Source organism: Centruroides vittatus, unplaced genomic scaffold (genome assembly GCF_030686945.1).
Source record: "Centruroides vittatus isolate TY-2023 unplaced genomic scaffold, ASM3068694v2 contig_1416, whole genome shotgun sequence".
Classification (NCBI taxonomy): Eukaryota; Metazoa; Arthropoda; class Arachnida; order Scorpiones; family Buthidae; genus Centruroides; species Centruroides vittatus.
This window is the reverse complement of record NW_027120889.1, coordinates 219,633-237,376: the sequence shown is the minus strand read 5'-3', so window position 1 is coordinate 237,376 and position 17,744 is coordinate 219,633. Positions and strand designations below refer to the sequence as shown.

Sequence of the window (17,744 nt, the reverse complement as noted above, 5' to 3'; positions counted from 1 at the left end):
ATTCATCCAATTAAAAAGATGGTGTTACCATATTGTATTAGTGTCAATAATGTTCAATGGGAAGTGCACCACTACTACTATTTTTCCGATGATGGGCCATTTTTGTCAGTTCTTGCATATATTAGAAGATGATTTTGAAACGTACTGGATTTTATTATTATTGGCAATTACTTACTTATTGTGATGTTTTATTGGCTTTGTCTTCGGCAAGGTCAAAATATTCTGTTATCTTCTGTGCTCGTTGATTACTATTGTTGTCAACGAATTCAAAAGTTCTGCAACAAGTACAAAACTATTGATCCCTGGGGATTTGTGGAGGCCATTGAAACCAGGCCAAAGACAATGCTAGTTGTTGCCATATGTTTCCAAGCACTAACTGGAAACACATGGCAACAACTAGCTTCCAGGCTGTTACGGCTTCAGCCTACCTCTCTGGGAATCTAGATTCAAATCTGGGTGATCAACTCCCTAGGAATTTTTCATAAGCAGTTTGTCCTGGAGTGGTGGACTGGCAACAATTTCAACCAATATATATACCAAATGTAGACTAATTATAGAAATTATATAAATTGCTGGCCAGAGGGCCAAGACAGTTAAGGCATCAGCCTACCGCTCTGGAAAACCTGAAATCAAATCTGGACATTGCCAAGCATTAGTCCAATTTGGACCCTATAATGGTGGTATATGGTCCAGGTTAGGATCAGTTATATTTGAATTAAAAGTTACAAATGAACATTGTGATGAACCCAATATCAGTTTGCTTGTTTTGTTAAGTTATGGATACACAACACTTGGATGATCTGCCCAGGGGATGCCTCCCGGGTCTTTTTAAGGGTAACTGGTCCCTATTCAGGTGTTACAGACATGGAGAAAACCCAGAAAACTCCACCTGGCCACCCCATCCGAGTGAAGTGCAAACCCACAACTAAACTCCCAGTGTTCAGGGAACGGAACTGTTTGGCCACTGGTGGACCATGTCGATTTCCATTAATTCTTACATGGCAGCCCACATCCAAATGGGAGGCCAATTATAAAAATTTTAAGTAACAGACTGCATTTGTCACAAGCTGAATGTCTGATTCTATGGACCTTCCATAATGGCTTACGATCTGGATTAAACTTTTTAAATTTAATATAATAGATAAATAGATAGTGCTTTTTAAATATTTTGTCAAATGGATTATTTTAAACTTACTTTGTTAAATTTAAAAGTTAAACTTTAAAAAAAAAAAAATTAATAGCCACATCGTGTCACTTCTATAACAAATTTATAAAAAAAATCTTTCTACGGTGACCATGTGATGCTCTATTATCCAATCAGAAGTAATGATCTGTTATTTTTAAAATGTATTCTGGAATTTCAATTACGTTTCAATGGACAGTATAAGCTATTGAATTTGTAGAAACATTAGCCACTCTTCTTGAATTTATTGAAATCTTTACTCTTCTTAATTCTTCAATCTCTACGTTCTCATAGAAATCTGTCATCCTTGGCAAGGGAATTTCTAATACTAAAATAAATGTAGTCAGATAGAATGACACACCAGAAAATTCCCAATTTCTCAGTGGACTGGTCCACTATTGGTCCTGGATACGTTCGACTCCATTCCTTAATATCTGATTGCCCCCATGCTAACAGGAAACAAAGAGTAAAAAAACAAATGTTATTTTTTTAATAAAAGAAGAGATGTTATTGCAACATTTTTCACAAAAAAAATCATGTAGAATAAATGAGCCATATTAGTCCAAGTAGCAGTCAACATGATAAAATAGTAAATTTCATGCTAAAAAGTAAATTTAAATAATATGAGATAAGTATTTAGAACTTTTAATAAAATATTACATAAATTACAAAATTACTGATTATTATATAATTCAAGAACAGCTATAATTAAACATAAGCTTACGTTCTGGATTAATTTAATTATTATAATTAATTTAAAGATATCCCACATAATATATACAATGTAAATTATACTGTAACGGCAACTTTATCGAGAATATCCTGCAGTCTTTCTAGATCGGATTTTAAAGATTCCGCGTCACTTCCTGGCTGACTATTGTGTAATAACTGCAACGCGTTCTTGTATTCCAGTTCTTGAAACTGCGGGCCGCGTTCTAGAATGGAATTCAAAATTTCCTAACAAATAAAGTGCGGTAAAAATTAGTGACGTGAATTTAAAAAAAAAGCATTCGAATTTTGATAAAAGAAACTTTACTTACCTCTGGAGAATGATAAAACAGTTCAAAATACTGGCGAGCATGGTCCAGAGCCACTTCGCGACTCATCGTTATACTAGTGAGATTTTGCTGAATGGCAAATATGTTGCGGCACCTTCAAAAGAATCAACCAATATTTTTATTATTATATTAACGGAATTATTTATTATTAGCATCTCGACTGCTTCTAAAAAATTGTTTAAGGATAATGTTAATTAAAGTTGCAATTAGAGAAATTACATTTAAAAAGAAATGTAATAAATTTAGAGATAAAGAAAGTACAAAAATAAACCAGCTTTCACATCTTCTTAGAATGTTTTTTCTCATACTACAGCAACTTTTATATATTAATTCTCAAAAAATATATATGGGGACCAAAATATTTGTCAAATTATAACCTTTACTTTCAAACATTATTAATTTACTGCATCTTTTACTAAAGTTGTTAATAAAGTTTAAAGAAACTGCATGTGGAAATTCGCCAACAAATTTCTGTGCAATTCTATCCACCGTGATGACATACATTATTATTCGACGTCCTGAGTCACCATTAGAAGAGGAGAACATCATCCCGAATTTAGACTGGCAGTGAACTAGTATCAATTTGATCTGTGCAAGTGGACATTTGGAGAGTGCAAGCCACTTGGAACCCCGACCATCACTATTGCCAGTTGCTGACTCCTTAACATAACCATCCAATCAAGGATGGATTTAACTCTTTGCTGTTGTAGACACAGAAGACAATGCCACCTTTTCTGACTTAAACATAAATGCTTCTGGCACCAACTTAGACATTTTATTACAAATTATTATTTGAAAGTGTACTAAATTTAGTATACTTTTACAAATATGCCATCCCCTCAAAGTCTGAGCTCTAGGCCCTGATCTACTGTGCCTATTTAGTAATATAGCCCTGCATCCGGTGAATGCGGAAGACCTCCACATCACTGATATTTTTTCTATCATTTTAAGTTATGTATAAAGACATTAGTCGTTTGTAAACTCACTCTCTCACCCTTGAAAAATGAATATAATTTTCCTTCTTAACTAGAATAAATATGTTAAATGTAAATTGAATAAATTGTGGGTGTACCCATTCTCTGTCAAGATCCATGCAGATTAGCCTTACACAAAGACGTGTTAATGTAAGGTGATGTTTGTGTAGGCCAACTACTCAAGCCTGACCAGTTTTTCTCAGCCCACCTCAATATGTAAAAATGGTTGTAAAATATTCCCAAGCTTCGACACAATTGTATAAAATTAATTTACAATTAAACGTTAATTAAAATAATTAATGCTTTTATATATTGAGGCAGGAAAAGCAGCCTATAAAGGTTGACTCTGCTGTAAGGACAGTTTGTTCCTGAAGCGTGTAAAGGATGTCATGAAATAAAGAAGACACTTATGTGGTACTTCTATGCATTGAGATTTCTTTGTAATGTAATATTTATCATCCTAGCATTTTTAATTAATGCTTAATAATAAAAACATATAATCAAACTTTCTATTTATGTTAGAAATGCATTACTCTATGGACTTTTTTTAATAATTTATGCTATTTTCATTCAATAATTTAAATAATATTGAAAGTATTAATGTAAAAGTAAAAATATTTTTATTTGTTTTGATATTTTTACATATAATAGTTCTTAATTATTCATAATTTTTACAAAAATTATTAGTATCTATTGCAGAGAAAAATGATCTTTTACATTTTGTATCAAAGTAAATATTCGTAATTAGAAGACCAGACACAGTTTGGAATCTTCAGAAATTGCCCTTTTCACACCACAAAAACACAAAAGACTTCCACAAACATCTTTGAAAAAAGTGGATATTTGTATGCCAAGGATCTTTGTGGACATCTATATGATTCAAACGACGGATAGAAAGGGCTGTATGACTTCGATGAAGACACAAAGTGTGAACTTCTATCATCATCTAAGACTGACAAAGGCGTAGATGAAGAATCAAACTTTCATAACAGTTTCGAGGAAGCTGACTATTGATACCAGAAGTTTATAGGGAATACTGGTGATTATATAGAGAAATATATATTGGTAATAAAAAACTTCATTTCAAAAATTAATTTATATTTCATTCAATAAAATATCCTTGCTAAAACATAAGACAAAAATAATCAAAATAGAAACATTGCTTTTCATTCAAACCTCCAACTTAATAAAAACATTTCCATTTACGTTTTAGTTTTAATTAGAGAAAAGTACTATACAGACTCAAATAGACCCACTATGAGTCTACTTTTTAAAATATATTTGGAAGTTTATCCAAGCATGTGAGATTATTCAAATCCACTGTTTTTGTAAGCATTGGTGTGAGTGGCCATTGAGGACCGTTGAATGAAAACCAAAAAGTAATTCTAAAAAGGAACACAGACAACAAAAAATGAGATCCAAAAATTTATTTGCTTACAATAAGCCATTGCTTATAACATGATATTCGAATAAACCTTCATGTGGTTTGTTCAAGTAATGTGTGTTTATTTTTTTACTTGCAATTAGATGTGGGTTTATTTGAGCTTGTGGGGTAATTTAAACATATTGGGGTAATTTAAACAATTTAATATAAACATATTGTGGCTGTCTACCATGTTTGCTTTTGTATATAGCCATATATAAAATAGGAAATTCGTTTCTTCCTTCTGTTTTCAACCCTTTCCTGTCACATGACAAGAGCCTTGCTTTTCATGGGTCCTGATCGGTCAGAAAACCAATAACAAAAAGAAAGGGTTCTGCATGAGGGGGACCAGTGATATGGGAGTTAAGAAGAGTCAGTTTTTTTGGGGTTAGTCACCAACAAGAGACGAGGTCTAATCAGAGAGACTGAGCGGGGTCGAGAAGTAACAGGACTCTGAGGTCTAGAAGGATAAGAAAGCAGGGATAGAAGTGTAGACCACGTATGAACAGTGACATTGAGCTAAGTGGTATACTAGTACAGAACTACGTAAGCGAGCCCTTCCATCGAAGCCCAAGGAAACCTTTCTCAGCAATATTTAATGATAATGGGTTATTATTACTCTGGATGTAAATGGATTGAGCATCTACTCTCCATACGGCAATAATTATCCATGTTATTTCATTATTAGGACTCCGATCTAAGCTATTGATATACTCTCTAACAATTCTTCATTTTTCTCTCTCTATCTAGTTCGTAAGTAGTAATAGTTTTAGTTTTAAGTTGAATTGTGTTATCAAGAATTGTCGCAGGAAGATCAGACGAGAGCATAGAATCAGTGTAACTATGATTTTGGTTCTCTATAATGGGCAGACTGAAATCTGTCCCCTATATTCGATTAATAAACGCAATTCGACTGGTATTCACCTTGTCTTATTTGTAACGTGTTTCACACCTTTCACAGTCTAATCAAGTGCATATGATAACTGTTGAACATAAACAGCATAATCATAAGACAACCATTTTAAATGATATACAAATAAAAAATGAACAGAATTTTTTAACTTTTTAATTTGTATCATTTAAATTATGTCATAAAACATAAATGACTGTTTACAAAAACATATGCTTCTATGTGCTACTAATTTGCATTAAAATATGCAACATTATAACAAATAATCATATTATTGTGTTAATAGTACTTTTAACCTTTATAACTTTTTTAATATTCAGGTATATCTGTTATTCAATCATAAGAAAAACTGATACTTGCATTTTTTTAACTCCATTTTCATTAATTCTTTTGATACTAACAGTACTATTTATTAAGATGGAAGCAACTAAATGTCCAAGACCTTCAAAGATATACCTGAAAGATACAATTTTAATTACAGGATTTACTTAGATTTACATCAAAATTCTGCATATTTTAGTTTTAAAGGTAATTATACTTTAATTTTCGTGGCTGAAGACTGGCAGTCATTGCTTCATCAATGTTGGACAGGTCTTTATTTAGTTTTGTCACTTCCGGATCAGGTTCTTGACTGTCTATACCACTTGAGAATGAACTCTAAATTTCATAAACATATTTCTTATTAAAATCTTTTTTAAATATTAAATATAAAATCATAAATTAGCTTCTTGGCTTGGTAAAGTAAACTAAAAAAATCATGTCAAACCTACTTATACTACAAAGACAAGACATACGAGAAAGTTCTTCTGAATCATATCATCAATAACTATAATAAGCATCAATATCTTTTTCAAACTCATTTCATAAATGAAATGAGTTTGAAAAATTATGGTTAATCATAAAATTATGTTATTCATGAGGAAGGTTATATTATTCATATGTCCGAATGGGATATATAATTTTTATAATTGTTTCAGATGATTACTATTGTAAAACAACATTTAAATTATTGTGTAGTGGCATTTAGAAGATGTTTTGTAAGAAATTTTCCAGATTTTGTTTGTATTGTGATGTTTACAATTGTTTTATCTGTTAATTTAAGCCAAACATTAAACACAAGATAAAAACATATCAATTTATATTGTTATATTTTTACAATTTTTCAATTTAAAGTTTTTTGTTAAAATTGATTTTTTTTTACTCTTCTGCCCCTTCACTCTCTGCTAACTCCAGTGCTGGCTCACTCAAGTTCAAAAGTAAACAGCATAAAGAGTGTCATTTAAACAAGTTTAAATTATATAATATCAAAATTAACCTTAATATCAAATAAAGATAAGAAACGTTTAGTATTTGATAACTTGAAACAGTGTCCTATTTCTATTGTTTCTAACACACAATGCAGTGTAATCCAGTGACCACTTGGCTTATTTTCATCTTTATTTTAGTTGACTGAAATAAAGATGAAAATAAGCCAAGTGGTCACTGGATTACACTGCATTGTGTGTTAGAAACATGTTTAGTATTTATAAATCGATTAATCTGTTTTATCTGTTTAAAATCTCTCTTAATATAAGGAATTAAGATAAAAGAATTTATACTCAGCATATCTAAACAAAAATTATTCTCATAGACACTATTACCTGCATTGCCACTGGTAACAAGAAGTAGAAGCAATGCACTCTGACTTCCAAATGTAAAACCAGTAAGCATGTATCAGCTAGATCTTCAAATTCTTTTGCCAACTGTATCAAAGATCTAAAAATTAAATTTAAAAAAAAATTATAAATAAATAATTTCAAGGTACACAAGAATATTTATATATAAATTAAATCGTATTTTTTATTTCATTAATAAGATTTGCTATTTTGTACAAAGATTAAATACAGTAGAGCATCAATTATCCGACTCAATTGGGGAATGGGGTTGGTCGGATAACTGAAAAAACGGATAACCGAAAAGTATGAAAAAATACATTATTAGTATATTAGTATATCCTATGTAATTTGTATATTAGTATATCGCTATTAACCTACTTCGCGTTGAATTTTCACCGATGTTAAGCCTAACAAAATTTTTTTTTAATAATAATCGCCGCTATTGTATCGTTAAAAATGATTTCTTTATTTTCCACAAAATAAAGACGAAATAAAAAATTAAGCATGGTTTAAATAATGGCTTCCCTTTCATGGTCGAGCTAGTGTTGCCAGCTAAAACACGCAAAAATTTAACAAAAATAATATTAAAGTAGCCAAGACATAACCAAATATTGTAGCGCCACATCACTAGCAGACATTTGAATTTGCCGACTAGAAAGCGGTCGGTTAACCGATGTGACGGTTAATCGGGGGTCGGATAATCGATGCTCTACTGTAGTTCTAAATGATACAATTAATATAAAATGTAATTAATTTATTCCCACAATTTATATAAGTTAATTTAAAATTATTGAAAGAAGAACCTCATATTTTTGAATGTCAAAAAATAATTATTAGAATATCTAGCATGTGTAACAAATGGAAAGTATAGATTGAAAAGATGTTATATATGTTACTTGTATTGTTTTCTTGCCTACTTCATTTAAGTAAAATAGTTTAGTTCTGAAGTTGTCAATTTAATTAACACATCTGAATCATCTGAATTCTTCCTATGCTTTGGTTTCCTGTACTAGAGGGAAATGGCCAGAAGAAACCTGGCATGTATCCCTCCTACGAATGTCCTCAGTGTCGTATTACCTTCACATCTTAAGTGAAGAATAAAATAAATAATAAAATTTACAAAGACATAAACAGCTGTTCTTACACCCATGTCTATGACAACTTGGGAGTCTTGTTGAGATCACTCATCAGTTACTTCTGAGTTCATCCCTCTCCCTTGGATACAGTTGTTCATCAGTTATAGAGCAATAGTAATGAAGAAAGAAAGGAATCAGAATGAAATTGTTACAATGAAATGAAAATTGTAAAAATTCTATTACCTTTGGACTGACAGAAAAAGAACACTGAACTGAAAAGTTGGATGTACTATACTATAGATTGCACCCTATGGAATTTCGGGACTTTGAGTATATATTTGAACTCAGGGGACTGAGACGAGTTCAACGGTACCCTACTTTTGGACCGGAGACAAAAAATGAGAAAGTCATCATACTCTTTTAATGATATCATGCAGACAGCACCATAGTTGCTAGTACCACCATCTTGCAGTAAAGTCTGCAAACCATGACGTTGGACTATGATCATCTCCCAGAGGGATAGGTTAGGTTTGTTGGACAAGCCCCGATAGCGGCGCATGGTACTAGCCGACTGTGAGTGATAGCAAGCGTGTCGGCGGCTGAGGGGCCGTAGGCCCTGAGATTGAGAAGTGCGAGGGTGTGCGAAAAGGACTTAACTCCAACTGCAGATGATCAGTGTGCTTGTGGATCAACATCTGTCTCTGTTGAAAGTATATATGGCCAACTTGCCTGACTGCCTGTTAAACACGCGATAGGCTTAGTGGAGAGAGCAACGCAACTCCCAATCATCGCACAATTGCCGGAAAAAGTATGATAACTTTCTTATTTTTCGCCTCTGGTCCAAAAGTAGGGTATTGTCGAACTCATCTCGATCCTGAGTTCAAATATATACTCAAAGTCCTGAAATTCCATAGGGTGCAATCTATAGCATCCCCAAAAAGTTCATTATAAATATTTTCACACAACTGAAAAATTTTGCTATGGTTCCTACAGAAGTTGTGTTGCAGAAAAATTAAAAGTTTGTTATTCTGAAAAGCTCATCATCAAGAGATTCCACTGTAACAAGCTGAGGCTGTGTTTTATTCTTGTTAAACTAGATAATATAACAAAGACAATAAATTTAATTTTTCAATTAATAGGGATAGATAAAATGATAATAGGAAGTAGAGCTCACTGTGTGTGGCATTACCAAATATTTTTCTTCCGAGCACTTTCAACAAATGTATTTCCATTGTCTTCAGGCAAATAATAGATTTTTATATCAAACATGAACATTCAAAACAGAAAAGAACACATACAAATTTAAATAAAACGATTTTTTGGATCACATTCAATATGAATCTGCTACAATTTTCAAATACATACAATGTTATGAATGTGCTGTAATATGGCACATGTTTGGTGCTGTTTCCTGTCAATGGTGTGACAGACGATGTAAATCGCTGTTTAACACATTAACTGCCTCCTGTAATATGATATTTTGCATTTTATCAGGCTAACTGTAATATGATATTTTCCGTTTTTTCAGGCCACAATGAGAAAATTTGATATTTAATATTTTATTATGATATAAATGGAAGGGTCATTATATAACAGTCGGTAGAGTGAAGATAAAAAAAATATATCAACGATGACTGGCCATCGTATAACCGGAGACTATAAGACCATGAAATATTTAATATTAATTACTTTATATGTAACAAAAGAGAATAATTAAACTAGTTTTCGATACTTTTTCCTTTTTTTTAACTATTCACTATTAATAAAACACTATTAGATATAAAATAGCTTTTTATTTAAAACAAACTACAACAGCCGGCCGTCGGATCACTTCGTGAGGCCATACGACGGCCGGCAGTCAGAAACCAACTTCATAGACGTCCGCGAGAGGCCACCACTAAGATGTAAAACAACGTCTTATGAAGCCAGGATAATTTAACCTTGAGTGAAACTACATTGGTTATAGCAATGTTGGGCGACGACCGGCAGTCGGATGGCTCTATGAGGCCCTAACTAGTACGACGGCTGGCATGTTGTATGGCAGTTAACATGTTAACTGTTTATATAGGATGATCCATACATTGATCTGTTCCAGAGTAGGTATGTTGCATGTTTCAGAGATTGTTATGAATAGAGACTCCCGTATAAAGAGGAGCTTTCAGTCAGTGCAGGCCCTGAGTATAGTAGACTGGGCCCATAACAATTTTTATATAGAAGATAAATGTTCAACATAAATGAGCGATTTACATTGTCTGTCACACCACTGACAGGAAACAGCACCAAGCATGCGCCATATTACAGCACATTCATAACATTGTATGTATTTGAAAATCATAGCAAATTCATATCGAATGTGGTCGAAAAAATCGTTTTATTTAAATTTGTGTGTTCTTTTTTTGTTTCAAATGTTCGTGTTTGATATAAAAATCTATTATTTGCCTGAAGACGACAGAAATACATTGGTCAAAAGTGCTCGGAAGAAAAATATTTGGTAATGCCACATACAGTGAGCTCTACTTCCTATTACTAATTACTTGGCGTGAATAGCATACTATACTATATTAGATAAAATGGTAATTGGCAATGACAAATTTGCATTTGATTTGAATAGTTTTTGAAACTAGACATATTACTATATGCAATGCTATGTATCTATTACATTTTCAACTTTTAACAAGACAGCTTGAGATGACTAGTTTTCTCGAGTTTTGGGAGATAGTCATGCTGTTGTCATATTACTGCAACGTGGCAAATTGTTATCTAAAAAGAACTAGGAGAAGTCCTTGACAATAATCCCTTTCAGATTATGGAGAGATGAGGATTGAAAAATTAATGGTTAGAAAAATTTCGTTCAGACTTTTAATATGTTTATTAAAAGTCTGAACAAGATTTCAAAAAAAGAAGATAATTAATAATGAAAACAGTGAAAAGAAAGAAACAAAACAACACAGACAGGAGAAAGAGAGACAATACAAAGAGGTTTGAAAGCTTAAACAATAGATAAGAAGAAATGGACTGATCTTAATTAGAGTTGATAAAACTAGACAGATGGTGTTGCTAAAAGGGGATTATTTCAAAATACTTACTTTACTGTATTTTCATTTAATGGTGAAAGATCCTGAAAATAAAATAAAATTTATAAGTTTAAATAATTCAAAATTTTATAGAATATAATTTTTATTTAAGATCATCATCATTTATAAATGCAAATAATGACTTATTATCAGTTTATGAAGAATATTTAATTATGGAATTTTTTCAAAATTAATTTTATTACCATGAACTTTTTGTTTTACACTAACTTTTTACAAACAAGCAAATGCTTCTAGCTGAGAGTTTTAAGACTTATATCCATAAAAAAATATCATATTCAATTCTTTCATAATTAAAAATTGACATCTATTTGATATTAATATAAATAATATTTAACATATTGTTACTATTATAAATACAGTAGAGTGTCGTTAATCCGAACCCTGGTAATCCGAACCATTTTCAGTCGGACTGTGTCGTGCTGAATCGAACGTTTTTGATACTAGATTTACTTCTAAAGTATAATTTTCATGTTTTTATATTTGTCAATATATTTATTTTGTTTGTACAAAATAAAAAAATAATTTTCAACGATATGATAGCCTCGATTATTATTATAAAAATTTTCGTTAGGCTTAAAATTGACAAAAATTCAACACAAAGCGACAAGCAACGGAGAAAAATTTGAACATCGGACAGGTTAATATATTTTTTCGTACATAATCCGTTATTCGAACAAATCACTAATCCGAACAACCCCAGTTCCCAATTGATTCGGATTAACGACTCTCTACTGTAATAATTATTTTCACTTTGTTATCTTTCATATTAATAATACTTATATTCTATGTGCATATTATTGATATAAAATACACACATCTTACATTATGTTTAAAAAAAAAAAATTAGAGAAATTTATGTAAAATAGTTCTATTATATGAATAACACATCATGTATAAAACATAATTGTGATACATGATGTAATTTTTTTTTAATTTTGTTTATATTTTTGTTTCATTTTCATCCATGGGGACTCAATGGTCAGCTAATTGAGATATATTTTAAGATTATTTTCAAGAACCATTAAAACCAATTTGGAACAGCTGTAAGCTTTTATTTGTAAATAGTAATATTTGTAGTCACATCCAATTACTTCTAATAAAACAACTGAATCACAAAAAGCAACAGCAGCTGTTCTAAAATAATCTTTAAATATAACTTGATTAATCTGGCCATTCTGTATTTAAGTGGAATACTTACATTGAAATTATGAGTTCATAATGGCAATAAAACTTTCATAGAATAAATATAAAGGTGCTAAATAGTTTTATAAATACATTTAATTTTATATCTCTAATATTCCTGTATAATTGACATATTCTGTAATATGATATCATATTACGGCAAACTAAACACATTGAAATCTATTAAATATAATGTTTTAAACAAGTTTTTTAAATATCTTAACCTGTGTGTAGTAATTACTGTGTGTTGAGTCTAATATATTACAAGGTATACCTAAGATTCTAAGAATCCAACCCTATTAATTCTCAGAAAATACAAATTTATAGAAGTTTCAATAAATAGATAACTATATTTTTAAAATTGAATTTACCACAAATTTTTCTTCATCATCTCAGAATACAAGTATTTTATAATCATTTTAAGTAGATAAATAAATACGTACCGTTATTTTAGCTTGAGGAGATGCTAACATTTGCTGTTGTTGATGAGTAGGAAGATTGTTAGCAAATGTTAATATTCTTGATCCAAACCATTCCTAATGAAATTAAATAAGAATTATTGATTTAACGTAAAATTTAATTTAAATTCTTAATTTCTTAAAAATAGTTTTAAAATTTTAAATAGGATTGAAAATAACTTACTAAACTTTCTTGTAATAGGGCTAATATCCGGAGTTGATTGAGGTCAGATAGAATTTCATGATGTGGAATTAATGTTTCTCCAGTCAAATTTCCAGTCAAGATTTCAGACTCTTGTTTATTTCTCAGTCTTATTTCTTCGGGCGATTCTTCAACATCTGGCAGTTCACAATTCTCTTTTAAATGCTGTAGATTTATCCAATTAGGCAAATGTCTGTAAAGTATTTAGATTATTTATTTAAGTTAAATAATTAACTAAAGAATTATCAAAATGTACCTGAGAAAACGACTAATATCATCGTCTTTCGCCCATGTAGCGCTTATAATTCTCTTATCTTCCGATTCTGGCTGGACAACACCTTTAAAAATATTTTATATATAATTTCATAAAATAATCTCAACAAATTTAATGTAAATAAAGATCTTAAACATTAAAAATAACTGGAAAAATTTTAATAATACTTATAAAAATTATTTAAATTATTTATATTATAAAATTTCGAACATTAACACAATTATTTATAGATATAATCTCTCTATTCACCGGAACTTGTAATAATAAAAGAAACCCTTCTAACCTTTTTTACCCGGTGTGGTTCTATTTTTAGAATCGCTTCGTTCTATTTACAGATTAGCAAACGTTTTCACAGCCCCTCCTGGGCTCTTCTTCAGGCTTCGTCGAATAGGCCGTTAACATTCGAAAATATTCAATTTAAATTTCTTTCCGGAATATTATCATGTGCGGCAGCTAGATATTTTGTACTGCGCATGCTCGATGCTCCTCTCCTTTAAACGCTGTTTTCTAGGACAACCTGCCATGCGCTCGATAGGATCATTTCGTCCTTATGATTAATGCAGGTGTTACGTAATCCAGCCTTAAATATCTCTATGGCTTCTAGCCATTTCAATTGCTGTGGGTTATAGCTGGGTATAATGATTTTTGCCGCATGCAGGTCCGCCGTTATCTCCTCTTCCGACGCGTACGTCGCCAGGGCCGTGGTGTATCTACCGTGGTGTATGTCTGACTCGTGCTCCTTTAATCTCACTTTTAACGCACGTTTCGTGGAACCAATGTATGTTAATTGTCTATCGCACCTGTGATCTTCTAGTGGTATCATATATACTCCCGGAAGCCTGTCGGGGTTTGGTGGGTCTTTACTGTTGCTTAATATTCTGAAGAGAGTCTGACATCTTCTGTACACGATGTTAATTCCTTGACGGTTGGCCACGGTTTTGTAAATGGATTTCAGCACTGGATTGTATGTGATAGGTATCCTTTCATTTTCCTCCTGTGTGATATTCAATGGTTGTGCTGTTTGCTTATTTTCCTTTTGGGAGTTCTCATGTCTTCTAGACAACTTTTCAATGAGCGTTTTGCTGTATCCATGGCTTATAGCAATATTTTGGATATGATTGAGCTCCGTTTCGAGCGCTTTTTTTGTAGAGGAGTGCGTATGAGCCCTTCTCACTAATGCTCGGAAGGCAGCTATTTTGTATTGAAAAGGATCATATGAATTTCTAGGAATATATGTGTGGAACGTGCTAGGCTTTCGGTATACTGATGTAAGTATATTAGCTCCTTCAAAGTTGATATCAATATCCAAGAAGTGCACCCTCGATGAGTCGTGCTGCTCCACCTCTAATGTTAGCCCGTACGGATTACTGTTTATGGCTTCGAGGAATAATTTTATGTCCGGTTCTACTTTCCAAAATATAATAATGTCATCTATGTAACGTTTGTACAACAAGATGCTGGGCAAGAATCGCGGTAGGATATTGTTTTCCAATCTCCTAATTACCATTTCGCACAAATCACCCGAGAGCGGGCTGCCCATCGGGCCAAGAGAATGAAAATGGGAAATATAATAGTTGATGCTCCAGAAATACCGCGGTTATTTGCATTTGCAAAAACACACAAAAAAGCACAGCAACTGAGACCAGTGGTGGACAAGACTAAGGCCCCCACACGTATCTTAGAATCTTTTACTCATAACTTGCTCATCCCGCACCTGGAAGGATACCAGTTCAATATAACCAACCCAGCAGAACTTATAGAAAAATTGAAGAAGATAGCAAAACCAGCTTATGCTACGGTCTTAGACTTCAGATCGTTGTTTCCGTCGATAGAACTACCACCATGTTTTTGCGAACTAAGGGACTTTCTGTTTTCGATAGTTGAGGACAACACAATGCACCAACATATTCTCGAACTAGCCCATTTGTTATGTTACGGCTCTCTTTTCCAATTTAAAGGGATCACGTACATGCAAGGCAAAGGAGTCCCGATGGGCAGCCCGCTCTCGGGTGATTTGTGCGAAATGGTAATTAGGAGATTGGAAAACAATATCCTACCGCGATTCTTGCCCAGCATCTTGTTGTACAAACGTTACATAGATGACATTATTATATTTTGGAAAGTAGAACCGGACATAAAATTATTCCTCGAAGCCATAAACAGTAATCCGTACGGGCTAACATTAGAGGTGGAGCAGCACGACTCATCGAGGGTGCACTTCTTGGATATTGATATCAACTTTGAAGGAGCTAATATACTTACATCAGTATACCGAAAGCCTAGCACGTTCCACACATATATTCCTAGAAATTCATATGATCCTTTTCAATACAAAATAGCTGCCTTCCGAGCATTAGTGAGAAGGGCTCATACGCACTCCTCTACAAAAAAAGCGCTCGAAACGGAGCTCAATCATATCCAAAATATTGCTATAAGCCATGGATACAGCAAAACGCTCATTGAAAAGTTGTCTAGAAGACATGAGAACTCCCAAAAGGAAAATAAGCAAACAGCACAACCATTGAATATCACACAGGAGGAAAATGAAAGGATACCTATCACATACAATCCAGTGCTGAAATCCATTTACAAAACCGTGGCCAACCGTCAAGGAATTAACATCGTGTACAGAAGATGTCAGACTCTCTTCAGAATATTAAGCAACAGTAAAGACCCACCAAACCCCGACAGGCTTCCGGGAGTATATATGATACCACTAGAAGATCACAGGTGCGATAGACAATTAACATACATTGGTTCCACGAAACGTGCGTTAAAAGTGAGATTAAAGGAGCACGAGTCAGACATACACCACGGTAGATACACCACGGCCCTGGCGACGTACGCGTCGGAAGAGGAGATAACGGCGGACCTGCATGCGGCAAAAATCATTATACCCAGCTATAACCCACAGCAATTGAAATGGCTAGAAGCCATAGAGATATTTAAGGCTGGATTACGTAACACCTGCATTAATCATAAGGACGAAATGATCCTATCGAGCGCATGGCAGGTTGTCCTAGAAAACAGCGTTTAAAGGAGAGGAGCATCGAGCATGCGCAGTACAAATATCCAGCTGCCGCACGTGATAATATTCCGGAAAGAAATTTAAATTGAATATTTTCGAATGTTAACGGCCTATTCGACGAAGCCTGAAGAAGAGCCCAGGAGGGGCTGTGAAAACGTTTGCTAATCTGTAAATAGAACGAAGCGATTCTAAAAATAGAACCACACCGGGTAAAAAAGGTTAGAAGGGTTTCTTTTATTTTAATTATTTATAGTGTAACTTCCCACAATTAGTAATAGAATTATTAGCCTAATTTTATGTAAGTTATTAAGTAATCTAATAAATTCAAAGTTTTTCTAATGTTCAATTCAATATATTTGGAAGCTTATTTTTTATTATACAAAGGGTATTTTTTAAATAAGGTCCGTTTTTTGATAAGAAGAAAACTACTGTAAATATCGTTAAAATATATTTTTTTCCACATTCTACATACCTTTATCTACTTTTCTACATAATTTCCATTTTTGTTCAAACATTTGTCATACCACTCAAAAATTTTTTAAATTCCGACTTCAAAGAAATCTGCCGCCTGCCACCGAAAGACATTAGGCCACGCCACTTGTCATATATGGCAATGTGGAGTTTTCTCAAGGTCACACAATAAGCTCCAGAATTGATTGTTGTGCCTCTTGGCATAAAATCCACTAACAAAATCCCTTTCGTGCTGAAATCGAATAACAGATCGTATCTTACAGTCGGCAGGCGACTCAATTTTCTTAAACATTATAAACTTCTACAGCTCAGCACGTAGACAGAGGATATGACTGCAAATGGAATCTAAACACATGCAAAGCATGCTGAAAGCACATGCTCATGCACACTGCTGCAATTGCACGTCATTCTCACTCTCATTCGCAAACGAACCTTATTTAAAAAATAGCCCTCGTAATTAATTTTGATATTAAAATTTTAATTTATATATGATGATAAAGAAATTTTATGATTCTTTTGCAAAATTAATGCAAAATTTAGTTAGAGTATTTTTAATTTCATGATAAAATAATGCCAATGCCATGTTGTATCCACAATACTTATATATTAAAAACTATTACATTCGAAATTATGAGTTCATAATTTTGTTTCATGTTTCTTAGTATACAAGTATTGTAATTTTAATTACATTTTTTGATCTTTATGGAAAGTAAACCTTTCTTTTATTGAAATGATAAATATTGCCATATCATATT

General features: G+C 32.6%; 1 protein-coding gene across 1 annotated transcript in view; it reads right to left on the bottom strand.

Annotated features, from left to right (window-relative positions):
- Positions 1 to 1,809: 1,809 nt before the first annotated feature.
- Sec8 (Secretory 8) overlaps positions 1,810 to 17,744 on the bottom strand; it is a 49,158-nt gene continuing 33,223 nt past the window's right edge. Inside the window, exons 19-27 of the mRNA XM_067262162.1 lie at positions 13,473 to 13,554; positions 13,199 to 13,409; positions 13,000 to 13,092; positions 11,366 to 11,397; positions 7,189 to 7,303; positions 6,087 to 6,205; positions 5,909 to 6,004; positions 2,224 to 2,335; positions 1,810 to 2,140 (exon numbers count right to left, since the gene is read on the bottom strand). Of these exons, the coding sequence (XP_067118263.1) occupies positions 1,973 to 2,140; positions 2,224 to 2,335; positions 5,909 to 6,004; positions 6,087 to 6,205; positions 7,189 to 7,303; positions 11,366 to 11,397; positions 13,000 to 13,092; positions 13,199 to 13,409; positions 13,473 to 13,554 (1,028 nt within the window). The 3' untranslated portion in view covers positions 1,810 to 1,972. The remainder of the gene's footprint in view (positions 2,141 to 2,223; positions 2,336 to 5,908; positions 6,005 to 6,086; positions 6,206 to 7,188; positions 7,304 to 11,365; positions 11,398 to 12,999; positions 13,093 to 13,198; positions 13,410 to 13,472; positions 13,555 to 17,744) is intronic.